This window comes from Cucumis sativus, chromosome 2 (genome assembly GCF_000004075.3).
Source record: "Cucumis sativus cultivar 9930 chromosome 2, Cucumber_9930_V3, whole genome shotgun sequence".
NCBI lineage: Eukaryota > Viridiplantae > Streptophyta > Magnoliopsida > Cucurbitales > Cucurbitaceae > Cucumis > Cucumis sativus.
Window position 1 is genome coordinate 20,344,819 of NC_026656.2, and position 24,182 is coordinate 20,369,000.

The 24,182-nt window shown below is 31.9% G+C and overlaps 3 protein-coding genes across 3 annotated transcripts; 2 read left to right on the top strand and 1 right to left on the bottom strand.

Moving 5' to 3' along the window:
* The first annotated feature begins 4,555 nt into the window (after positions 1-4,555).
* LOC101207200 (protein NRT1/ PTR FAMILY 1.2) lies at positions 4,556-7,544 on the top strand. Its single transcript, XM_011651433.2, has 4 exons — positions 4,556-5,036; positions 5,117-5,334; positions 5,848-6,392; positions 6,611-7,544. Exons 1-4 carry the CDS (start codon positions 4,931-4,933, stop codon positions 7,485-7,487), a joined length of 1,746 nt encoding a protein of 581 aa, XP_011649735.2. The 5' UTR covers positions 4,556-4,930; the 3' UTR covers positions 7,488-7,544.
* Positions 7,545-11,086: 3,542 nt separating this feature from the next.
* Positions 11,087-14,098, top strand: LOC101206959 (protein NRT1/ PTR FAMILY 1.2). Its single transcript, XM_011651434.2, has 4 exons — positions 11,087-11,613; positions 11,693-11,910; positions 12,383-12,927; positions 13,163-14,098. Exons 1-4 carry the CDS (start codon positions 11,508-11,510, stop codon positions 14,037-14,039), a joined length of 1,746 nt encoding a protein of 581 aa, XP_011649736.1. The 5' UTR covers positions 11,087-11,507; the 3' UTR covers positions 14,040-14,098.
* A 2,002-nt stretch (positions 14,099-16,100) lies between these two features.
* LOC101206720 (tocopherol cyclase, chloroplastic) lies at positions 16,101-24,047 on the bottom strand. The gene is made up of 10 exons (XM_011651435.2): positions 23,635-24,047; positions 21,834-22,078; positions 21,499-21,578; positions 21,212-21,288; positions 19,691-19,860; positions 18,792-18,889; positions 18,383-18,490; positions 17,665-17,781; positions 17,303-17,452; positions 16,101-16,670 (listed from the first exon to the last, which is right to left on the bottom strand). The coding sequence occupies exons 1-10, from the start codon at positions 23,964-23,966 to the stop codon at positions 16,494-16,496; spliced, it is 1,554 nt and encodes a 517-aa protein (XP_011649737.1). The 5' UTR covers positions 23,967-24,047; the 3' UTR covers positions 16,101-16,493.
* Between the last annotated feature and the right edge of the window lie 135 nt (positions 24,048-24,182).

Below are 24,182 nucleotides of genomic sequence, written 5' to 3' on the forward strand. Positions count from 1 at the left end.
TTTCTCCTCACTAGCTATCTCAAGAATGAAATTTATTTCTCAGTACATCAATCATTAACTCGAGCTGTATAACAAAAAAGTGCATCCATATGAGAAATCCCATTATTTAAACAAACACGAGAAGAAGTATATTGTCTATTCATATTTATCATTAAAAATTCTTAAACTTCCTAGATTTAAAACTTTCTATGTTTATAAATCTTTTCAATATACTCGAGCATAAATATTATTCATATGTTTTATAGGATGTAGAGATAGAAAATCCAACCAATAATTTCATATAAATCATGAACATAAATAACAATAATTAACAAAACTATACAAAATTAAAGATTCCAAAATTCAATTGAAACAAATCAATACGTGAAATCGAAAGGATCTTCGTTATGGTGTATAATATGAGGTCGTTGAACTTTCTTCCATAAGATAGTGTGAAGGAGTTCTTGAATCTCAACTACTCTTGAATCCAAACTTGGAGTATCCACATATTTCGAAATCAATGTAAGTTTCGAAATCAACTACTCTAACGTCTACTCGATTCTCGTCTGAACCATGATTAGTCTTCTTTCAGGATCGTTGTGCTATGATACCAATATGTTAGAACACAAATTCTCCAACAGAGTAGTATAGAATATAAAATCTCTTTGTATTGATAGTAAAAGAAATTACAATATAAAGATAAAATTGAATAAGGTATCCAATTCGATGAACTCTCCCCGCCCACTCGGTTACTCTCTCTTTCAAGAATATACATAAATAACTCACACCAAAAAGCTACTGCTCTCTCCTCCGTTTTCTATTTATATTTCCTTTTCACTCATTGTGGTTTCCTTATGCAGTTACGTTCTTTAACTAATTTATTCTCTCACTTCTTTTTTGGATTATGGGTGGTCTAAGAGAAGGATGCTAAGATTAGATAATAGTAATTTCTCTATGTTTGTACGCATATAACATGTCTGCATGGAAATGTCTATAGTAATGGTATGAAAAAAAGGAGGGTTTGAATAAATGTGGGATGAGGAATGGAACCCATATAGCACTTTTTTTAAAAGGCAAATGTTACCTTCTTTTCTTATTAATGTATATATGTGTATTATAAATATGTTTGCTTCTTCAAGACATCTTATTTATGGTTTTTAATTTATTTCTAGATAATCATTTGACTTTTTTGTCAAAATTTAAATGAAAAAAAAACAACTTTTAAGAACTCCATTCAATAATTGTTTTGATTTTTTAAAACAATGTTAAACGCTTACAAACAATTGGTTTATTTGTTTTGTTGTCTATTTCTTTTATGTATTTATCGATACTCTTGTTAGTGATATAGCCAATAGACTTTTAAAATCTAATATAAATTTTGTTATATTTACATTTTATTATGTATGCAAATATTTTCAAACAAGAAAAGATATAGAAGTCATTTTGACAACTAATTAAAATAGTTTTAAAAACTTTTTGTGATTGTATTTTAAACCTTTTGTCAAAATAGTTGAAATAATAACGATTTATTGAAAAGCAAAATCTTTACTCAAATCTAAACAAATATGAGAAATATATTTAACATTTTGTTTCGAGTTGAAATAGAGCTTTCATTTTAAACAACCAAAGCTGCTCTCACAATATTTTATTGAAGTTATAAATAAAAAGATTTAGAAAAAAAAAAAGCCTAAATTTAATAGGAATTTTCACAAATATCCTAAATTAAAATTTATTTTCTTATTTAGTATTTCGTATATTTTTAGGACAATTTTAACCTTATTTTCATTATTTATTATATATGATTTTCGAAATTAATTTTAAAATATTTTTTTATTCATGTAAAGCAAAAATTTATTAGGTAAATGATAATTTTTTTATTTATGCTACTAATTAATGTATAGCTTTTTTATGGAAATAATTTATTTTTTAATATAAAATAAAATCTTTTCTAATATGGAATAATATAATAATTAAATATAAACTTATATAATTATTTTTATCACTATATTAACATTCTTATAAATTTCTTCGGATGCCAGCAAGAAGTTCTTCATCATTTCTTTTATGATTTGTCACATATATACTACTGCATATATTCAATAATACATACACATATTATTTTTTATGTTATGTAATTTTTTTTATTGCGTATATTTACCAATGTACACACCTATTATATATTCATGCAACATTTTTTTTTAAATTTCTTACATACATACTACTAAATAATTCACTTATGTTTTGTGAATCTTTACATTGCATATATTCAATAATACATACACATATTTTTTTTTTCATGTTTTATGATTTTTTCTTACTTCATTTATATACCACTGTATATATAGATTATGTATCCAATTAGTTTTTTTTTTTAATTCTTACATATATACTACTGCATAATACATATATTTTATATACTACTTCGTATATTCAATAATACAAAATGATGTTATCTTCAATATACTATAATGTATTTTGAATACGAAATATAAATTCTTACCAACCTTAAATTTTTAGCAATTTTTTTCTGAAAGATCACTATACTGGTCAACCACCAGTGTTTTTCTTTTTTACCGTTTATACTTTCCCAAATCTTCTATTATTCCGCGTCTTTTGCGAAAAAAATGGAATCAATATTCAACGTATTAGAAGAATGAAACTTTTACCTTCTTTTAAAAAAAATTATAAATTGTAATCCACATCCCTAATTTCTCTCATTGTCGATCCATTTTCTATAAACAAATTGATATAAACGTCTTTCATTTATAAAATATACATCGTATTATTCAATATATAATATATTTAAGTGGAATATATGAAAAACAATGTAAAATGAATGAAAGAATGAACGGAGTGGGAGATTAGAAAGTGAGAGAGATGTAGAAGAATTTTTCTTGGACAAAATAACCAAAATAAAATTAATTAAAAGAAAATTTTATTATAATATTACGATAATATAATTATTCATTTGTCGTGTTTACATAAAATATCTAATAAATACAATATTAATCATGGTCAACTTTTCTTTTTCTTTTTTCTATTTTTTAAATATATTATCAAGAATATATTTGAGTAAATTAATCATTTGGATCTTATATCTGTGTAAAATACGAATCAATTTAGTACCCTTCTAAAAAATTTGGGAAATTTAGAACAATTTTATAATATAATATACAATTTTAGGCTATATAAGTTAAAAGACCGTGATGTAATGTTTGGAATTGTTATGGCCTCAAATCTCACGCCCATCTGGAAGACTAGATCTAAGCTCATCTTTCAGGTCCACATCAACATAAAAGAAAATGAAAGTTTTCCTCCCTAAGTCAAACTAGGAGTTTATCAACGTTCTCTTTTAATAAACAGATGAGAATCAAATTGAACCCAACCCCAATCTACCCACTTGGCTATCCTAGCATGCACATTAAGATCAGATTGAATTACTAATTTTTTTTTAATAAATTCATTTTTATTTAAATTTACTCTTTAAAAATGGATTTAAAATACAGCTTTTAGAGAATTTGTTTATTTTTCAAAATAACTTATTTAAAATCGGGTGTGATGCAATATTTATTTAAAAAAATAAATTATTAAAAAGTTAGAGTGTTTTGATATCTATTCAAAATAGCTTTTAAAATGTATTTTAAGTAATTTTTATAAAAAGGTTTAAATGAAATAAGAGTTTCTTTACAAACACTTTTCGAGTATATTATCATAAAGATATTAGCTTCAAAATTTGCAACTTCACATCATTATTAATATATTTCCATGTCAACCAAGAAATTTGATTCTGACTTTTAGATCATATAATTTGTTAGGACTGCCAAAATTTGAAATTTGAAATCACTAAAAAAATTCTTCACCTTATTAAATGAATTAGACCCCTACCCTAACGTGATAATTCTTTAAAAAAATGTTGCTCATTACCACAAATTAAAATATCCAAAAATTCAACCTTTAATTTTACACATATATTGGTAATAATTAGTAATGGTTGATAGATTTCTTTTGTAAATAAAAGAAATCAATACAAACTTAATTTAAATTAATAATTCAATTATTTTTACTTATGAACTAAGTTATAAATTCTATTATTAGTATTCATATTGTTATTGAAATTAAATAGATAATAATATGTTGTGTTTTATGTATATTCTCTTAAAAAAACAAATATTAAGAATATGAATTAAAAATTGTCTCTATATTTATCACATTTGATAGAGTTTGAAGCTTTATTATATTTATAAATATTTATAACAGTTTTGTCATTTACCTAAATATTATTCTTATGATATCTTTGTTAGGATGTAGAGTAAGAAAATCCAATCTTTAAATTTCATATAATTTATGAACATAAATTACAATAATTAACTAACTATGCAAACTTAAAGATTGCAAAGTTGAATTGAAACAAATGAATAGGTGAAATTGAAAGGATCTACGGCATATAATGTGAGGTGGCTGATCTTTGATCAATAAGACAAGGTGAAGGGACAAAACTAAAGATTCCAAAATTCAATTGAAACAAATCAGTAGGTAAAATTGAAAGGATCTACGTTATGCTATATAATGTGTTATGGGTTGATCTCTTTCTTCCATAAGATTAGGTGAAGGATCTAACTGCGTAAAGGAGTTGTTGAATCTCAACTACTCCTGACATGGACGTCATGAAATTTTGGATCCATTGACAACAAGATTGGAGTATCCATACTTCGAGCTCAAACAACACCGAAATGCCCACTTTAATGACTTCGATGAATTTTGAAACTACCGTCAAATTTCTTGATTCTATTGTCTCCATTATTTGTGATACAGTATCTCTTGGTTCTTCATTTCATTTCGGAATTGTCTCAACCACATAACTGATATCACAAATGAAGACAATAGAATCAAGGAATTGTCTCAAACCACACAACTGTCCATCCAATTTCTCCATTTTTGATCTGTTTTTGTAATGGAAGATCCATTGGTTGTCGGTGAAAACAGAGGCATGGAAGAGCCACTGTTGAGCGGCACCGATGATTGTAAAGGAGGCATAAGAACTTTGCCTTTCATTATCGGTAATCAATTTCTGTAGAACTGGTTTTTGCGTTCTTGTGTTTGTTTTTTAAATTAGCTGATTGTTCTTCGTCCTCATCAGCTAGTGGTGCACTTGAGAAGCTGGCGAGTATGGGTTTATCGCCGAGTATGATACTCTATCTGACGGAGGTTTATGGAATGAAATCTGTTCAAGCTTCTAGTGTCATCTTTCTTTGGACTGCCGCCACATATTTTACTCCGATCATCTGTGCTTTTCTAGCTGATTCTTATTTCGGTCGGTTTATGATGATCGTGGCTGGCTCCATCTTCAGCTGTTTGGTAATCTCTTTTATTGTGTGTTATTCCAATATGATTTCCCTAATCTTACAATGATTTCTCTATTTTTTACGACGGGGAGAAGATTTTATATGCACAGAAGAAAGGTTGTTATTTATTTCTCGAGACAAGCAATTCAGACTCTGATTTAAGAATTGTTCATATATTATAACCCCCATGAGATCACAATCAAAGATCAAAGGTGTATAGATGGAAAACAATAGTACATTGTTTTGTTTTGGGTGAAATTCACTCAAAGAACACGTATTTAATCATCCAAAATTGATTTCACATCTAATTTTAAACTTTAATGCAATTTTCATATGATAAAATCTGGTTTTGAATGAATAAAAGCATTTTCTACAGTGATTTTTAAAAATGATAAAAAGTCATTTTAATTGTGTGAATGAGAAAGGAACGCAAAAGATTTATTTTTTTTTCTTTTTCATTTTGGTGTTGGTTTGGCAATGCTACAACGTTTAGTTGTTTTTGTTTTGTTTCTTGCTTTTGTAACAGGGGATGTTTGTTTTATGGCTAACTGCGATGATTCCACAAGCAAGGCCTTTCTGTGATGAAATTAGTGGCCATTGCAATGCTCCATCAACACCTCAATTATTGTTTTTATATTCATCTTATGCCATAATGTCCATTGGATCTGGTTGCCTTCAATCATCCAACTTTGCCTTTGGTGCAGATCAATTGTACAAGGAAAACAAATCCAATTCAGGCATTTTGGACATTTATTTCAACCTATGTTATATTTCAGTTTCAGTTGGAACACTTGTAGGAATGTCATGCATTGTGTATATTCAAGATCGAATGGGTTGGGAGATGGGCTTTGGAGTCCCGATTGCACTCATGTTATTAGCTACAGTAACTTTTTTATCAGCCTCATCCTTATATTTGAAGTCGGTGCCAAGCAAAAGTTGGTGTGCTGGGCTTGTGCACGTTGTCTTTGCCGCTTATAAGAAGAGACGTATGCAAATACCATTTGTAGGCACATCTGAAATGTACCATCACGAAAACGGGTCATCATGTACTTTGCCAAGCGACAAGTTAAGGTACAAAGTGCATGTCCTTTCGTTATTAGTAATGCTTCTTACTTTAGATTAAGGATGCATCAACCTCTCTTTATTAATGCCTTATTTTTACCTTTTATGCTTTTGTTCTCGAAACTAACTCTTTTAAACGAGTGATATTCATTCAAATATTGTTCAAATTGAGAGAAAAGCTTTAATTAGATTTTTGATGAGATCTTCTTTACCTTGTTTGGCTCAAGGTTTTTGAACAAAGCATGCATCATTAAAAATTACGAGGAAGAGCTAATTTCAGATGGGAAGGCTTCAAATCCTTGGAGCTTATGTACTGTGGAACAAGTTGAAAACTTGAAAGCCCTCATAAGGATAATACCATTATGGTCTACTGGAATCCTTGTTTCTGCATCTATGAGTCAATCAGTCTATGTTCTTCAGGTTGCATCCATGGATAGACACCTTACTTCGAGTTTTGAAGTTCCCGCAGGCTCGTTCATTGCGATGTTAGTAGTTTTTGTAATAATATGGATTATACTATACGATCGCTTAATACTCCCTCTAGCATCCAGATACAGAGGAAAACCAACCCGTTTAAGTGGAAAAACCAGAATGGGAATGGCGATCCCTTTTTGCATCTTAAGTCTTGCAGTCTCAGCAATCGTTGAGGGTTATCGTCGTGCCTTAGCCATAAAGGAGGGGTTCTCCGACGACCCAAATGCAGTGGTAAGCATGTCTGCATTTTGGACGCTACCACGTTACATTTTGTTTGGTATCGCAGAGGCTTTTTACGCAATCGGGCAACTCGAGTTCTTCTATAATGAGCTTCCAAAAGCCATGTCCAGTGTAGCAACCTCTCTTTTGGGGCTGAATACGTGTGCAGGGAACTTGGCTGCTAGTTTTATAATGACAACGGTTGATAATTTCAGTAAAACAATAGGAGTAAAGAGTTGGGTTTCAAGTAATATCAATGAGGGCCACAATGACTATTATTATTGGTTGCTTTTTGGTTTACTGGTTGCCAACTTTTTCTATTATCTGGCATGCAACAACTCTTATGGTCCTTCCAAGGAAGAATCAGAAGATATATCTAATGCTGAAGATTATAATAATACTGTAAATTAGTATTTTTTTTTTCTTCTTTTATAAATAAAATGAAGCTTACAAGTTATTATTTAGATATCTATATTGAAGTATGAACCCTTTTTAAAAAAATATATATTTAGAATTAGATCGTGGAAAGGAAAACAAATAATTAGAATTTGAGTTTGTGAATATATCGGAGTCTGTACTTTTTAGGGTTAGTTGAAAAAAGGGGTATATTTTAAAAAAATTAAGAAAAATGGGTGATATGAAAAGTATTTAGGGAAATAGGGTGGAAATTTTGGCCTCATTTGAATGAAGAGACGCATTCTACTTTTTTTTTTTAATTTAATCGTATTCTTAATTATTATCACATTGTTAATTAATAATCTTACTTAATAGTACTTTTTTTATTAACTTGGACTGACTATAAAACAAAAAAAAATTATAAATAGGTGATAAGAGATAGATAAAAGATTTGATTAGTCAACTTAAAAGACTTAAGTTTGACCAATAAGGACAAAAAAAATTATAATGACATGATAAGAAAGAGAAAAATCAATTGGATTTGAATTAAATTTGACAAGTGAGAGAAGTTGATTAGATTTGAGAAAAGAGAAATTATTTTGATTGACCAAAGAGAGAAATTATTTAAATTTGACAAAAGAGATAAATTATTTTAATTTGACACAAGATAGTTAATGATAATTGAAAATTAAAAAAGCATTTGATCGAGTCATATATATTATTTTTCATTTTTTTTTAAAAAAATATATTTATAAAACTTACATTTTTTTGAGAAATGAAAATAAAAAGAAACATTTTATAATACTACAATTCATTGGAAAAAGGGTAGGTTAGAAATGTCCTCTCCAATTCTTCCATTTTTTTTCTCCTATAAATTTCATTTACTTAAAAAAAAAACTCACAACTCAATTTCATATTCAAAGTGATCCTTCTTAGAACTCAATTTTCAAAGTGCTCCTTTTTCTTTTCATTCTTTCTAAGATTCTTTCTAAGGTTCAGGATTTTCTCCATCAACGTTCTATCCAAGACTTAGTTTTTTTCTGAGGTTAGTTTAATTTCTCTATTCTTCTTACCATTGTTAATTTTGTGATTTGATGAGTTTTCATTTGAATTTGTTTTATGTGATTCATTCCCACAACCCATTATGTTTTTTTAGTAGGATTTTGATATATATATTATTTGTTCACATAACTCTCTAATTATCACTATTATTGATTTTGATTGGTGAAAGACAAAAAGGATTAACCTAACTTACTCATCTAAAAACACTTTTGTTATTGTTGATTGCCTTGAATTTAATTGTGTTAAATCTTATGTTTTCCTTGTTTGGTGATGAGGTTGATTCAATGTGTGATGAATTTGAACAATCAGATATGTTTTACATGAATGTTGCTTTGAGCTTTTATTGATATTCTTATTTTGCTGTTAGCTTCTATTATTATTATTATCAACTTTTAGCTAAATATTCTATTGTTATAATAATAACAATAATACTAACAACAACAATCATAAAAAAATACTAATAATAGTGATAACAATAAATAATAGTAGTAATAATAACATTAATATTATAATAATAGAATAGTAGTAAGAATAGTAAGGGTAAGAGTAAGAGTAGTAATAACAATCATAATAAGAATATTGATATTGATAATGATGATGACGATGACAACCATACTAATCACAATAACAATAATAAAAAAACAATAATAATAATAAAAAATAATAATAACAACAATCCTAAAAAAACAATAACAATAAGAAGAATAACAACAATAAATAAAAGAAAAATAAGAACAATAACCAGAATGACCAGAATAAGCACGATAAAAATAATAACACCAATAAAAAATAATAATAACAATAATTTAAAAAAACAACAATAATAAAAATAAAAATAATAAGAACAATAACAATGCTTTTTCGTGGTATAGTGGCGTTGTCGAGATCGTAATGCGTTAGTTTGGGATGATACAACAAATCCTTGAACCTTGTGACACAGGTGCCCGATTGCATTCACTTGATTTACATGGTCGACACGACAGTGATTGGGTTAACTATTTGGCTCCTCAAATTTTACTTTGGGAAGATCGAAATAACTTTATTGCAAGTGTGCCTCAAATCAAGGATGACATATATAGATGTTGCGCCTGTATACATGCAATGGTACACCAATATTAGTCGGCGATACATCACAAAGGCAAGAGCATCATACCATTTTTTGGTAAGGGTTTATTATTTAATTGAATCAATTAAAAATTGTTTAGTTGCATAGTCTAATTGTAATTGTATGGACTGTAGGAAAGGTTTGCACAGTTGGAAATATCTAGTATATCATCAAATGCAGTGGCTAGAACGGTAAAACTTGCTTTGCGTAATTTGACATCCATATATAGACTAAGATATTTTGAATGCGACGTTTCTGATGAAAAACAAGGTGATCCAGCTAGACATGAGGATTTTCCCTCTCAACTTGATTTTCAAAATCAGTATGCAACATTCCGATTGATCATTTCACCAATACTCCCATGATGCCAACATTGACGACATTCGACTTCTTTCCGACTACCATGACACGTTAAACATAGAGGAAGGTCAAACCTCACAATTTTATATAGACGTGGGACAATCAACAAATGTAAGAGGTCGTGATGATCGTGGACACTACGTGAACCAACAAGGTCGGATTTCGCATAATATGAGGTCTTCTTCTACGCAAGAAAAGTATATGTTCATATGAACATTGTTAGTTCTTTTAATGTTTTATTTATTAGTATGATTGGTTAATTCTTTTTAATCTTTTAATTAAATTAAATTAAATTTTTTGTTTATTTAAAAACTAAACCATTAATCATTTTGGAAAAGTTAAAATATTTAACAACTTAGAATGTAGCTCTTGAAATGTATTTTAAATAACTTTTATTAAAAATTTAAATAAAATAAGAATTTCTTTACAAAAAAAAAAAGAAATTGTAAGACAATCCAATGGAGAGTTCATCTTCAAAGTTTGCTGAGAAATGATTCAATTTTTAGATCATATAATTTGTTAATACTGCCAAAATTGAAATTTGGAATATCATTCAATAAGTTCCTCCCCTTAAACAATAAATAAAATAAATATCATCAAATAAAGTAGACCCCCGCCACGTGATTCACGTGAATTGATAATTCAAAGTTAAAAACTATTACCAAATATTGTGTCAACCAAAATGATTCTTTAAAAAAAATGTTGCTCATTACCAAAAATTAAAATATCCGAAAAATCTAGCCTTAGTTTTACACATATATTGGTAAGAATTAGAAATGGTTGATAGATTTCTTTTTGCAAATATAAGAAATCCATACAAACTTAATTAAATTATTTTTACTTATAAACTAAGTTATAATAAATCCTATTATTAGAATTATATTCCTTAAAAAAATATATTAGGAATATTGGGTTAAACAATAAATTAATTAATTAAAATATTTATAAACATAGTTGAAAATTGTGAGTATTTATCATTAATGGAATAGGAAATCCAACCTTTAAATTTCATATAATTCATGAACATAAATTACAATAATTAAGAAACTATACAAATTTAAAGATTCCAAAATTCAGTTGAAATAAATCAATAGGGGAAATTGAAAGGATCTACGTTATGGTATATAATGTGAGGTGATTGATCTCTGTCTTTCGTAAGACGAGGTGAAGGATCTAACTAAAGTGTAAAGGAAATCTTGAATCTCAACTACCCTTGCCATCGACGTCATGAAACTTTGGACCCATTGAAATTTCGATTATCCACACTCGAGCTCAAACAACACCGAAAAGCTCACTTTAACGACTTTGGAATTTGAAATTACGGTCAAATTTCATAGATTCTATTGTCTTCATTTGTGATATCAGTTATGTGAGTGAGACAATTTCGAAGCGATTATGGCCGGCCCGAATTGGAGATTCAAATAAACGCATATCTCTTGTTTCTTCATTTGACTTCGGAATATTACCAACTGTTCATCCAATTTCTCCATTTTCTCTCTGTTTTTGTAATGGAAGATCAATTGGTTGTCGATGAAAACAGAGGCATGGAAGAGCCACTGTTGAGCGACACCGATAATCGCAAAGGAGGCTTTAGAACTTTGCCTTTCATTATCGGTAATCCATTTTTGTAGAACTGATTTTTGCGTTCTTGTTTTTGTTTGTTAAATTCGCTGATTGTTCTTCGCCTCATCAGCTAATGGTGCACTTGAGAAGCTGGCGAGTCAGGGTTTATCCCCGAGTATGATACTCTATCTGACGAAGGTTTATGGAATGAAATCTGCTCATTCTTCTAACGTCATCTTTCTTTGGTCTGCCGCCTCAAATTTTACTCCGATCATCTGTGCTTTTCTCGCTGATTCTTATTTCGGTCGGTTTCCGATGATCGCGGCTGGCTCTATTTTCAGCTTTTTGGTAATCTCTTATTGTCTGTTATTCCAATATGATTACCCTAATCTTACAATGATTTCTCTATTTTCTGCAATGTGGAGAAGATTTTGTATATGCACAGAAGAAAGAGTTGATATGACTGTTCTTTCTTATGATTATTTCTTTCATGAGATCACAAGCAGTTCAGACTCTGATTTGGGAACTGTTCATATATTATAACCCCCATGAGATCACAATCAAAGATGTATAAATAGAAAACAATAGTACATATTTTGTTTTGGGTGCAATTCACCTAAGAACACGCATTTAATCATCCAAAATGGAGATTAAAGATCTGAACTTCTAATTTTTCCAAGAAGGGTTTTTATGTGGATGATAAAAAGAAAAAAAGAAAAGAACAAAAGATTCATTCTCTTTTTTATTTTTGGTGTTGGTTTGGCAATGTTGTAACGTTTACTTTGTTTTTTTTTTTTTTTGTATCTTTCTTTTGTAACAGGGGATGTTCGTTTTATGGCTAACTGCAATGATTCCACAAGCAAGGCCTTTTTGTGATGAAATTAGTGGCCATTGTGATGCCCCGTCAACATCTCAACTGTTGCTTTTATATTCATCTTATGCCATAATGTCCGTTGGATCTGGTTGCCTTCAAGCATCCTACCTTGCCTTTGGTGCAGATCAGTTGTACAGGAAAAACAAATCCAATTCCGGCATTTTGGATAGTTATTTCAACGTATGTTATATTTCAGCTGCACTTGGAACACTTGTAGGCATGTCATGCATTGTGTATATTCAAGATCGCATGGGTTGGGGAATGGGCTTTGGAGTCCCGGTTGCACTCATGTTTTTAGCTACAATAACTTTTCTCTCGGCCTCACCCTTATATTTGAAGTCGAAGCCAAGCAAAAGTTGGTGTGCTGGGCTTGTGCAAGTTGTCTTTGCAGCTTATAAGAAGAGACATACGCAAATACCATTTGTAGGCACGTCTGAAATGTACCATCACGAAAACGAGTCACCGTGTACCTTGCCAAGCAACAAGTTAAGGTACAAAATGCATGCCCTTTTGTCATTTAGTAATTCTTCTTACATTAGATTAAGGATGCATAACAATTTCTTTATTGATGCGAAGTTCTACTTGAGAGTGTTTGTTTACCTTTATGTTTTTGTTCCGAAACTAACTCAATTAAACAAGTGATATCTAGTCAGATATTGTTCAAATTGATAGAAAAACTTTAATTAGATTTTGACAAGATCTACTTTACCTTGTTTGACTCTCAAGGTTTTTGAACAAAGCATGCATTATTAGAAATTCTAAGGAAGAGCTAACTTTAGATGGGAAGGCTTCAAATCCGTGGAGTTTATGCACCGTGGAACAAGTTGAAAATTTAAAAGCCCTCATAAGGATAATACCATTATGGTCCACTGGGATCCTTGTTTCTGCATCTTTGAGTCAATCATTCTATGTTCTTCAAGTTGCCTCTATGAATCGACACCTTACTTCGAGTTTTGAAGTTCCCGCAGGCTCATTCAGTGCGATAATAGTAGTTTCTCTAATAATATGGATTGCACTATACGATCGCTTAATACTCCCTCTAGCATCCAAATGCAGAGGAAAACCAACTCGTCTATGTGCAAAAACCAGAATGGGAATGGGGATTCTTTGCTGCGGCTTAAGTCTTGCAGTATCAGCAATTGTCGAGGGTGATCGTCGTGCCTTAGCCATAAAGGAAGGGTTCTCTGACAACCCAAATGCAGTGGTAAGCATGTCTGCATTTTGGACGCTACCACGTTACATCTTGTTTGGTATTGCAGAGGCTTTAAATGCAATCGGACAAATCGAGTTCTTCTACAATGAGCTTCCAAAAGCCATGTCCAGTGTAGCAACCTCTCTTTTGGGGCTGAATTCGTCTATAGGAAACTTGGCTGCTAGTTTTATAATGACAACCGTTGATAATTTAAGTAAATCAGTAGGAGTAAAGAGTTGGGTTTCAAGTAATATCAACGAGGGTCACAGTGACTATTATTATTGGTTGCTTTCTGGTTTGTTGTTTGCTAACTTTTTGTATTATCTGGCATGTAGCAAGTCTTATGGTCCGTCCAATGAAGAATCAGTAGGTAGAGCTAATGCTGAAGATTATAAGAATACTGCAAATTAGTTCTTTTTTCTTTCCTCTTTTATAAATAAATGAGGCTTACGAGTTATTACTTAGCTATCTATTATGAAGTATGAACCTTTTTTAAAAAGTATATATATATTTATAATGTGGAAAGGAAAATAAATAATTAGGATTTGAGTTTGTGTATTTATTGGAGCTTGTCCTTCCTGGAAAAAGAGGTGATGAAACTACGTTAGAACTAATAAATAAATTGATGTTGGGATTAATGAATAAATAAGATCTCAGGTTCTCAACGTTTTAAAATTGTCGTATGTTTTTCAATCTCCACAATTATTTGAACTAAAATTAATTGATTTTGTAAATATATACAGCAAATGGAGAATGCAAATTTGAATTTTCTGAGCCAATTTTAGATTTATAATTATAATGGTTGATAAATTATGTTTAAGCAATAAAATTAAAATCACAAACAGAAATCATAATTTAATAACTATAAAGCTTCTTTATTAGTATTAATTCATTTTGCTATATTAAGCAAATTAGCTCTCTTCCACAAGGATTGATGACTCTATATACGATGCAATGTTAAGGTATGGGACTTTGTCTTTTAATAAATTATCGAAAATTGTTTTACGATAACTCATATGATTTGGTAAATTAAATATGTAAAATTTGTGTATTTGAGTTAGAACATGAATTTAAAAAAATAATAATAATTTATTGACACGAAACGCATAAAAGACGTTGAAAATTGACATCGTATATAAGAAAACTAATGTAACTTGTTTTACAATTTTGTAAATTAAATATACAAATATTTGTGTATTGGGTTTAGAATACGAATTTTTAAATAATAATAATAATAAATAACTTTCATAATCTTTTTCACCTAATCCTTCTTCTAAACAAATATTATCATAACATTACCTATTATAATTCTTCTCCCAAACACATATTATATAACATTACCAATAATAAATTTTACCTCAAACACATTTATCATAACACTAGAATTATCATAATCATTTTTCCATCTCTTTTTTCCTCCCCAAATGTATCCTTAATATTTAAAATATAATCACTTTTTTCCTCCCCAAATGTACCTTAAGATTTAAAATATAAATTTTATTATATTTACAACTTTTTTTTTAATAAGAGCACGAATGCTATATTTGCAACTGTTCTTAGTTAAGTAGGCAATTTGACAAAAAAAAGAAATTATTAACATATTTTTTTGGAACAAATATCAATCCAAAAGTGGTACAATTAATAGTGATCACGTCCGTATGGAACCATCAAAATAACACCCAAAAGCCATGTCCAGTGTAGCAATCTCTCTTTTGGGGCTGAGTTCGTGTGCAGGGAACTTGGCTGCTAGTTTTATAATGACAACGGTTGATAATTTCAGTAAAACAATAGGAGTAAAGAGTTGGGTTTCAAGTAATATCAATGAGGGCCACAATGACTATTATTATTGGTTGCTTTTTGGTTTACTGGTTGCCAACTTTTTCTATTATCTGGCATGTAACAACTCTTATGGTCCTTCCAAGGAAGAATCAGAAGGTAGATCTAATGCTGAAGATAATAACAAGACTGTAAATTAGTTTTTTTTCCCTTCTTTTATAAATAAATGAGGCTTATTAAGTATGGATTGTGGAGAGAAAAGTAAACAATTAGGATTTGAGTTTGAATTCGAGTTTGTACTGTATTTACTAAAGCTTGTTCTTTGTGAAAAAAAAGGAGACGAATCAATAATGATAAATAAGATACCATGATTAATGAATAAATAAGATCTCAGACTTTCACCATTCTAAAATTGTGGTGTGATCTTCAAATCTTACAATTATTTGAATTATTTGAACTAAAAATAAGTGCTTTTGTAAATATCTATATTTTTAACATTTGTTGAGGGTGCAAATTTAAATTCTGGACCTTTCAAAGGGCCGATATTATAATTACACACATTGATCATTTATAATTATAAGGTTGATAATTTAAGCAATAAAATTAAAATCACATACAAAAGATGTGATTAAATAATTAAAAAGCTTAATAGTTTAACAAAAAAAATTAGAGAAATTAACGTAAATAACTAAATTGTTAAGCATTGATAAACATCTATTGGTATCTATAATTGATAGATATGGATAGAAACCAGTCGACATTTGTTAGTTTACCGTATTTTGTAAATATTTGAGTTTATTTTGCTATATTCGATAAATTACTCCCCTACACCTAAAAACTATTAAAGCTCCACAAGAATTGATGACTATATATGCATATATATATATATACTATGCAATGTTAAGGTCTACCCAAAATGTTTTCACATGTGTTTTTAACTCAAAATGAGCTGAACCGTTTCATAGACAAGTAGCTGTTGCAAGGCGTTTGGGGAGGTTCAAGGACTAGACTGTATGTAACAGAGGTTGCTCGAACTCACACGAAATCGACAATTGAATTCACCGTAAGGCATGTGATGAGCATCAGCAGCTACAAGCCCGGGGGTTTGAATAGTGGAAGCAAGTTAAAAGCTTGATCCACATCTATAGGTGTTGTAAGAGCACGCTTAAGAATTTCTGGGGTTGTAGTCTCTCCCTTCCATGTGTTAAACCAAGGTCCTCCTCCAACTTCCAATGCTGCCATGTTACTCGTGACATCCAACACAATCTGGATAACAAGAATTGTACTAAACTAACTATTAAATATGAAGAGTAGTTGATCTCAAAATATATATATATATATATATATATATATATATATATATATATAGAAGAGCAGTTTAATCTGTGTAATTTTCATATATAACTAAGATTTGACAATGAGATTATAATCACCATCAGAATTTATAACCAGTAAAAAAATAACTCCATGAAGGAGGCTATCTAGTAATTTCCCTATGCATGTACACATATAACATGTTGGCATGGAAACGTCTATAGTAATGATATGAGAAAAAAAAAGGAGGGTCTTGAAGATAAGTTTTGTACTTTTGAATTTCTTTTTTATTACAATAAGTGTGGGATGGAGAATTGAACCCCAACCTCTAGGAAAGGAGAGAATGTCGATATTAGTGAGTCAAGCTCACTTTGGCACTTTAGAGTTCTTTTTGACACTTTAGAGTTCTTTTTGAAGAGTATAAATTAATTCTTCTCCGCGGTGTCTTAGGCACAAGATATTATTTTGTAATTTAGACAACTTCTCTGGGGTTTGAATTGTACACAATGTGTAAAGTGCAAGCCAAATGAAAGAAAAGAGTAATGGAAACAGTTAAAGCACATAAGACTAAAAAGAACCGTCACCTTGCCCTTGCTGCCATCAAACCTCCGTTCCCATATTTGCAATTTCAATGTACCAAAACATGTATCCTTGCAAGCTGTGTCAAGGCCACACTCTGATGTAGGAGCACGCAAGGGTGAACCAGGCTCGTCTGTTTTTCCTTCTAATTCAACCTGTGCAAAGACGAGCTCAAGTACTTGGAAAGGATCTTTACTTTCTGCATAATTTTCTGAATTCCAAAAGAAAGTCCTCAAAGGGCCTTTTCAATTATTTGATTTGCAACATTGTTGCTTACTCTAAAAGGGTTTGTATTTGAACACGGGTGGAGAATTATGTAATTTCGCAAAGAAGGGCCAAGACTGGAACTAAAAGATCCATAATTTACCTTGTGGGTTTCATTTTCAGCAGCAATATACCAATAGCCCCAAGTATTTATTTCCCAGTTAACAGTCCCATTCCATGGCACGAATTCATAAAAAGTTCCATCATAGTGAACTCCAACCTACAACAATTAAAATATCGCAAATATCATTGTTAGTCGGTTAAAACGGCCATCCAACCCCATATTTCCTACCTTTTTAAGCATAATTCCATAAATCCACGACTCTGCTCTCTTTCTCTATTTGTCTAAGAATAAAGAGAGAGGGGATCACAATTGTAGAGTTAAACATAAGGGGGGTTTGGGAAACCATTCCCTATACAACAATTGTTAGAACCTTAAATCTGTCATCTTGCTCAGAACAACCAAGTACGAGTCTAGGTCCAGATCCTTTGTAAGTTGTATTCGTATTTATGTAATTCATGTTATTTACAATTTCAGCTTTTAAGGTTCGGAGGAGTTCACTGTATATAAACTCTTTAACCGTAGAGACGTCTCTCTAAATCTATGATTTGATATTTTCTCTCTAATAATAAATCATTCTCTCACTATCCGAGAACATAGTTAACACATTGTTAGTGAACCATATAAATCTTATTATCGTTCCTCTACTATTTATGGTTTATGTTTATCTTCCATCGTCAATTCCATAATAATAATGCTCCGTGTGTCAAAGAGAGAGTATAAAAAGATGAAACTGCAATGTAGAGCCACAGGATAGTACCAATGCAGCATTTTCAAAGGTTTCAGTTAATCCGGGAAGTTGTCTCAACCCTCCCCCAGCAGTAAGAGCAACTTCTCCACGAGCACCTTCAAAAACATTACACTGAACCTGCAGCATTTAAATAAGCAGCTAAGGTTCAATAATATTTGAGTCAGTAGAGCAACAAGGTGCTGCAATATACTACAGAAGTATAATGAAAATATCATGCACTTCTTTCCATTAAATATACAGATGGTGTTCAATTTACTTTTTGAGAGTACAAACGAACTCAATCTCTAAAAGTTCAATTTATTGACCTCCTTTTATGAATCTCTAACATTAAAATTCAACTCTCCTAGGTTTCTTGTCCAAATTCAAGTACTACAATGGGAGGGAAGAGTGGTGAACTTTAACAAAGCAAAAAATTTACCCAAAACCATTTTCTGGGAAATCCTCCACCCCAATTCTTTTCAGAGTATGAAGGGGCATTTACAAACTCGAACCTTTCATCCTCCCACTCAATCCAACCTGCGGTTCATATTGAAAAGTTCAGAAAACATGTAAAACTCATTTTAACTTTTTTCCAAAAAAAAAAAAAATTAGAGCAAAAGATGAAAAAATATTTCCATTATTTATTACTTTATACATTCATATGAAAGATTTTAGCACGATGTATAGTAACAAATCCACCGACTGGTACTTCTTAGGAGATGAGCAGAGCTACAAGGAGAAAAAAAAATGAAACATACAAATGGAAGAGAGGGAAGCCGTAACCCAGACACAAACAGGAACTAAAACAATTTAGGAAAAGGGTTTTAAACCTGCCACACAAAAACTCTACTTTGAAATTTTCAACTTCCACAATGAGGCAAATATACCACTAGAGAGAGGGGGATTGATCAGAGATCAAAGGAAAGAATTGCAAGAGAAGCCATCTAAGGACAAGAGATCCAAATACGAACATCCTTCTCCCAAGACTACAATAGAACTCCTTAATCAACAAGATAAGGGCAAAAACATCAGATGTTTTCCTGTCAAACAAAGAACACTGGAACCATGACATGGATGAAGAATAGGTCTGAGAAAGGGACAATATATGATACAGATGAAGGAAAGAGCGTGGAAGGATCTATCTCCCAACCACCTACCCTCCTAGAGGGCTCGAGAAAAATCTTTTCTATCACAGTGTTATATATGTATGTATATATAGCACCATGATAGGAGAGAAGAATGAAATTTTTGTGTTATAAATATATATCTATATATTGTGCCAGACTTGAAGGTTAAACACAAATTTCCAAGGTAAAATGATTATAAGTTTGAACATGCCTGTAGATAGCCCGCCTGCCATGCATATTTGCCAATGAGGTTCAAATACAGGAAAGGCTGCAAGCCAGCCAGCTGTTGACTTCTGCTTAGATCCAACATTTCCCCAGCCATAAACTGGGCGACTACTGTATTCCCAACGAGCAGTTTTTACAGTTTCCAAATAGTTTGTCCTGTCATTGAATGTTGTCAAACAGTGTCCCAAATGGAATCCAAGTTACAATTGTTTAAATGCCTTCTAGAAGCAATATTAAACAACCAGTGTCTCCAACTCCTTGAAATACTGATTTGAAGTGCCAAAAAACATTTATCTAACCCGCTGGAAAATGCAATTCCCAAATAAATCACAGAAGCCCAAGCTCCTTTTGACTGAATAACTCAAAAGCTCTTCTTCCATTCCATATAAGTAGGAAGAAGATTCAAAGATTGGTAATACCGTAACACATGACATAAAAAAATAAGATAATTTTTGAAAAATCAACAAGTTCTTTTAGCATAGAGTTCATAGATTAACCTGAAGGGAGAACACTTTCATGAATGTAGATACTTTGGCATCAGATTCCATTTTATTAATGCAGAAACACAAAGATAGTTATATATGTAGTATGTATGCATATTAAAGTTTGATGGGAAACTTAGAGCATCATATATCCGACCAAAAATAAAATGAACACAACCTAAAGGTGTAGGGAAGAGAGGTCATAAAAGAAAGGGCCTACGTTCTGAATTAATGAGAAAGTATTGTGTGTTATAAACATTATGGTGTAAAACACTCCACGCGGAGGTAGTAACCTGTATATCTTCCAAGAGCTTTAGATGTACCATTACAAATTTCTTTGAAAGAAGTTGCTCTTGCTTGAATTGGATAATTTCCTTTTTTCTTTTTCGAAAATGTGTAAACAACTTGGGGGTGGGAGGATTTGAACCCGAGATCTCTTGTCTTCGGGTACATACAGGTGTCAGTTCCGTTGAGCTCAAGATGGCGAATTGGATAATTTCCTCCAGCATGTTTCTTGTAAAAATAATATCAAATATCTTATTAACACAACTTACTTGGTGAAAAATGCTTGATGACTAGGGTGTCAATTTAACATTGAGTATAGTAATCTTGCTTCAATACATTTGTAAATTTTTCAAACCAAGCAAGAGGTAACTATTTTAATCCATAAGCCTAGGTGAATCGACTATAAGAACTTTGAACCGCTTTGTACTATGATTTGGTGTGTTCGGTTGAAAAAATTCATCAACATCCAACTCTATGCTTCTCTTAAGGCACGTTGGTAAGAGCTCACATCTCATTCTTTTCAAGAGAGCGCTAAACTCCTCAAGAGTGGCTGCTTTCCGTTCAAGTTTCTAAGCCTTCTTGCACTATATTTGGAGTTAGTATCCAATCTAAAGAAGCCACAAAAACCCCAAAAAGTGGTGCTGTTTGAAAGATATCTTCTGTTTCTCAAAACGTAAGAAAACAAAAAATCCTCAACACGGTATCATACACTTCATACATGTACAAGAGAGAAAGCACACCTGCCATCATCACGAATAAATCCTTGATGCCAAAGTGGAGTCACTTGAAAACCTTCCACTACCTTTTTATTGAACTCCTGGAAAAAGGGTTGCCCACAAGTCAATAGAAACCATTTACAATCTCTGCTAGAAACGACAATAGTTAAAGCAAGGAGAGCTTCCAATCTGACCAATTTTTTGCAGAAATAGAACAAAAATATTTCATGAATTAGTCGAACTTGTATAAGAGAGAAAAGAACAACTCTCCAGATAAAATCAAGCTATACAATCTAACAAAGCATGTCAACCTCCGGATCGACTTCCTTGTTTGGAGGCTTAAACCCTCCTTTAGTTGCAAAACTGTTGCCCAGACTCAGTTCATGCCTACCTATGCATTAAACACCCAGCATTAGTCCCATTTTATTTTAAAAGAAATAAGATATCTTTATACCGTAGCCTATAAAGAGGTTGACGAGTCTTTTAAAAAAGCATTCTGAGAATCAAGGCAAGATGAACAAGTCTAAATACTAGCTCATGAAATATAAGATCTTACGTTTTAAATATATATATATACACAAATCTCACTAAGGAAGCATTGTAAAGGAAACTGAGAAAAGAAGATACATTTGGTGTCAAAACTTACTTCCCCAAAAGTTTTGAGACTCTTCAGAGTATTGGCATATGTATTTGTCATAAGCACCAAGAATCTGTGCTCCAACTCCTGTAAATCTAGGTCCATGTTGTGCAATGTCTACTGCTGTTAATTTCTTAGGAAATGCGGGGTTCTCAACAGAGTACATGAAGCAGAAACTCTGCCTCTTCTGTGGAATTGATACCTTGAAGTACCAACCTTCAAAGAATTTCCTAGTACTCCCATCAAAGTGATACCTGATTCATGTTATATGAGGTCAACCAATTGCTTGATGCAGCTAAGTTCTAAATGAGAGTAATTATGGACCTCAAATTACATAACAAAAACAAGGTTATACAGGGTACAAATGCGCGTCTAGAAACTGTAATGTTAGACCACCCATCATACACCAATACAGTAGGAGAAGGAGCAGGAAAGAGAAGAAGGACGAGGAGTTGGTTATGTAACCAACTGCAGGTGGGGACCACAGGTAAGTGGAGCGTCGACGCACGATCCACTGAGGGGGACCACGGGAGGGGAGTGAGGGAGCAAAGATAAATAGAGAAGAGAAGGATAGGAGGGGCAGATAATTTTTTGGTTGTAAAGAATCCTACTGTTTATTCTTGAAAGATAGGATAGCAGGTGAGGGAGGGGGAGCCGTCGACTGAGAGCATCCTGTATTTTCTTCTGTTTTTTTTCATCTTAGTAATACTACATATATTTCATCCTTTTATATTGGAAGTTGGAAAAGTTGGGGTTCATCATGTAACTGGTCAAGTCAAACGTTGAATGCAATATACATGACAGAGATGCAAAAATGGCTTCTACTTTCAAACAAAGGAACATTCAAACTTGTTCAATTACTGATAAACAATAAATGTGAGGTTATCTGTAAGGAGGAGGGATGAAAAGAAAATAAATGATTGTCATCCTTTTATTTTCAAGTCCTATAGCATAGAAAGGTGGATGGAAAAGAACTCCTAAAGCATATCTTAACAATCTCTTTTTTTTCTTCCATATGAATTACATTGGTTAAAATCTTTATTTTTACAACCTTGCTTAACTTTATGGGCAGTTGGAATCGAATCTTCTGTCTTTCTTTGTGAGTTCATTCATCATCAATGAATAAGATTTTGTTTCTTTTACCCCAAAAGAATAGCAATCAAACAATTAGCTGAGGGGGTGTTTAGACCATTAAGTTGAGTTTTGAAATTTGAAGATAATATGTTTGAGTTAGGAAGTCTGGGTTTGGAGCAGAGTTGTAAGATGGAATCCTTCAACAAATGTGCAAAAGAAAGAAAAAGGGTAAATGGAGGCAGTGGATAAACAATAAACAATAAATGTGAGGTTATTCCTCGATTAATGTGCAAACTCACGTTGAAATTGCGTTATTTAACATTACTTATGAAGTCAGTGGACTAAAGACTCCGTATAAATTTTATTCAACCACCTCAAAATGTTGATCTACCAAATCAAGAACGCCCAATAACTACCGAGCTTAGTAATTGAATCTTTCATGCTTAAAAAAGGTATCTGTTTATCGCCAAAACAGAGGATAAACAAACAGTTCATGAAATGGAGCCTGATTGTTGTAGTCGATCATTGGGTATTTAAATTGAAGATGAACTATGATAACGGAGCATAGACATAAAACGGGAGGGGGGGGGGGGGGGGGGGGGGGGATGTCACAGATACATTTAATGAAAGCCGTCGCAACCATTCAAGTGAGCATTAGGACGAAATTTGTAACAAAGACAATTATGCAATTGCTATATATGAACCTTCTTGCATGGAGAGTTTAAACAATATTTACCCGCTGTGAGGAGTCCGCAGCTCGCGATTAGCCGGCGTGGGACGGTAACCAGGAGGGCAAACAAGACCTCCATCATCGTCTTTCTCAATTTTCGATGACGCAGGAGACTCATACACAGAATTAGAGCTCGAAGCCAATACTCGTATGCTCGTCGATCTGGATTTCAGCTCCAGCTTCGAAGAACCTCCCGAACGAAGACGAAATGAGCTACTGGACTTCAAAGATTGAGGAAGCTCCAATCCAAACATGGGTTTTCCAGATTGAGCTTCCACTAATTTGAAAGAACAGTGATGAATTCCGCACAAGGGTAGATTCCACGCAGTTGCTTCCATCTCAATTGCCCAAAATAGAGCAAGAGGAGTTCGATTGAAAATCGAAATATATGCACATATATATTTATATCTCGACTCAGACTTTCCATGAAATTGAATTTCAGTTGGACTCTCCGATCAAAATAGGAAAAACATCCCATTACTATGGTGCTCCATTAATTTTCATGATTTCTCACGGTAATAATTTCAAGAACAACTTGAAGTTGATTTGCTAAA

Excerpts from the sequence above, each read along its gene's own strand:
- LOC101207200 (XM_011651433.2), top strand. The coding sequence starts at position 4,931 with ATGGAAGATCCATTGGTTGTCGGTGAAAACAGAGGCATGGAAGAGCCA. Across the intron at positions 5,037-5,116 it reads AACTTTGCCTTTCATTATCG|CTAGTGGTGCACTTGAGAAG; the intron begins GTAATCAATTTC and ends CGTCCTCATCAG. Across the intron at positions 5,335-5,847 it reads GCTCCATCTTCAGCTGTTTG|GGGATGTTTGTTTTATGGCT; the intron begins GTAATCTCTTTT and ends CTTTTGTAACAG.
- LOC101206959 (XM_011651434.2), top strand. The coding sequence starts at position 11,508 with ATGGAAGATCAATTGGTTGTCGATGAAAACAGAGGCATGGAAGAGCCA. Across the intron at positions 11,614-11,692 it reads AACTTTGCCTTTCATTATCG|CTAATGGTGCACTTGAGAAG; the intron begins GTAATCCATTTT and ends TCGCCTCATCAG. Across the intron at positions 12,928-13,162 it reads TTGCCAAGCAACAAGTTAAG|GTTTTTGAACAAAGCATGCA; the intron begins GTACAAAATGCA and ends TTGACTCTCAAG.
- LOC101206720 (XM_011651435.2), bottom strand. The coding sequence starts at position 23,966 with ATGGAAGCAACTGCGTGGAATCTACCCTTGTGCGGAATTCATCACTGT. Across the intron at positions 18,890-19,690 it reads GGCAGGCGGGCTATCTACAG|GTTGGATTGAGTGGGAGGAT; the intron begins GCATGTTCAAAC and ends TATGAACCGCAG. Across the intron at positions 16,671-17,302 it reads TTGATGGCAGCAAGGGCAAG|ATTGTGTTGGATGTCACGAG; the intron begins GTGACGGTTCTT and ends CTTGTTATCCAG.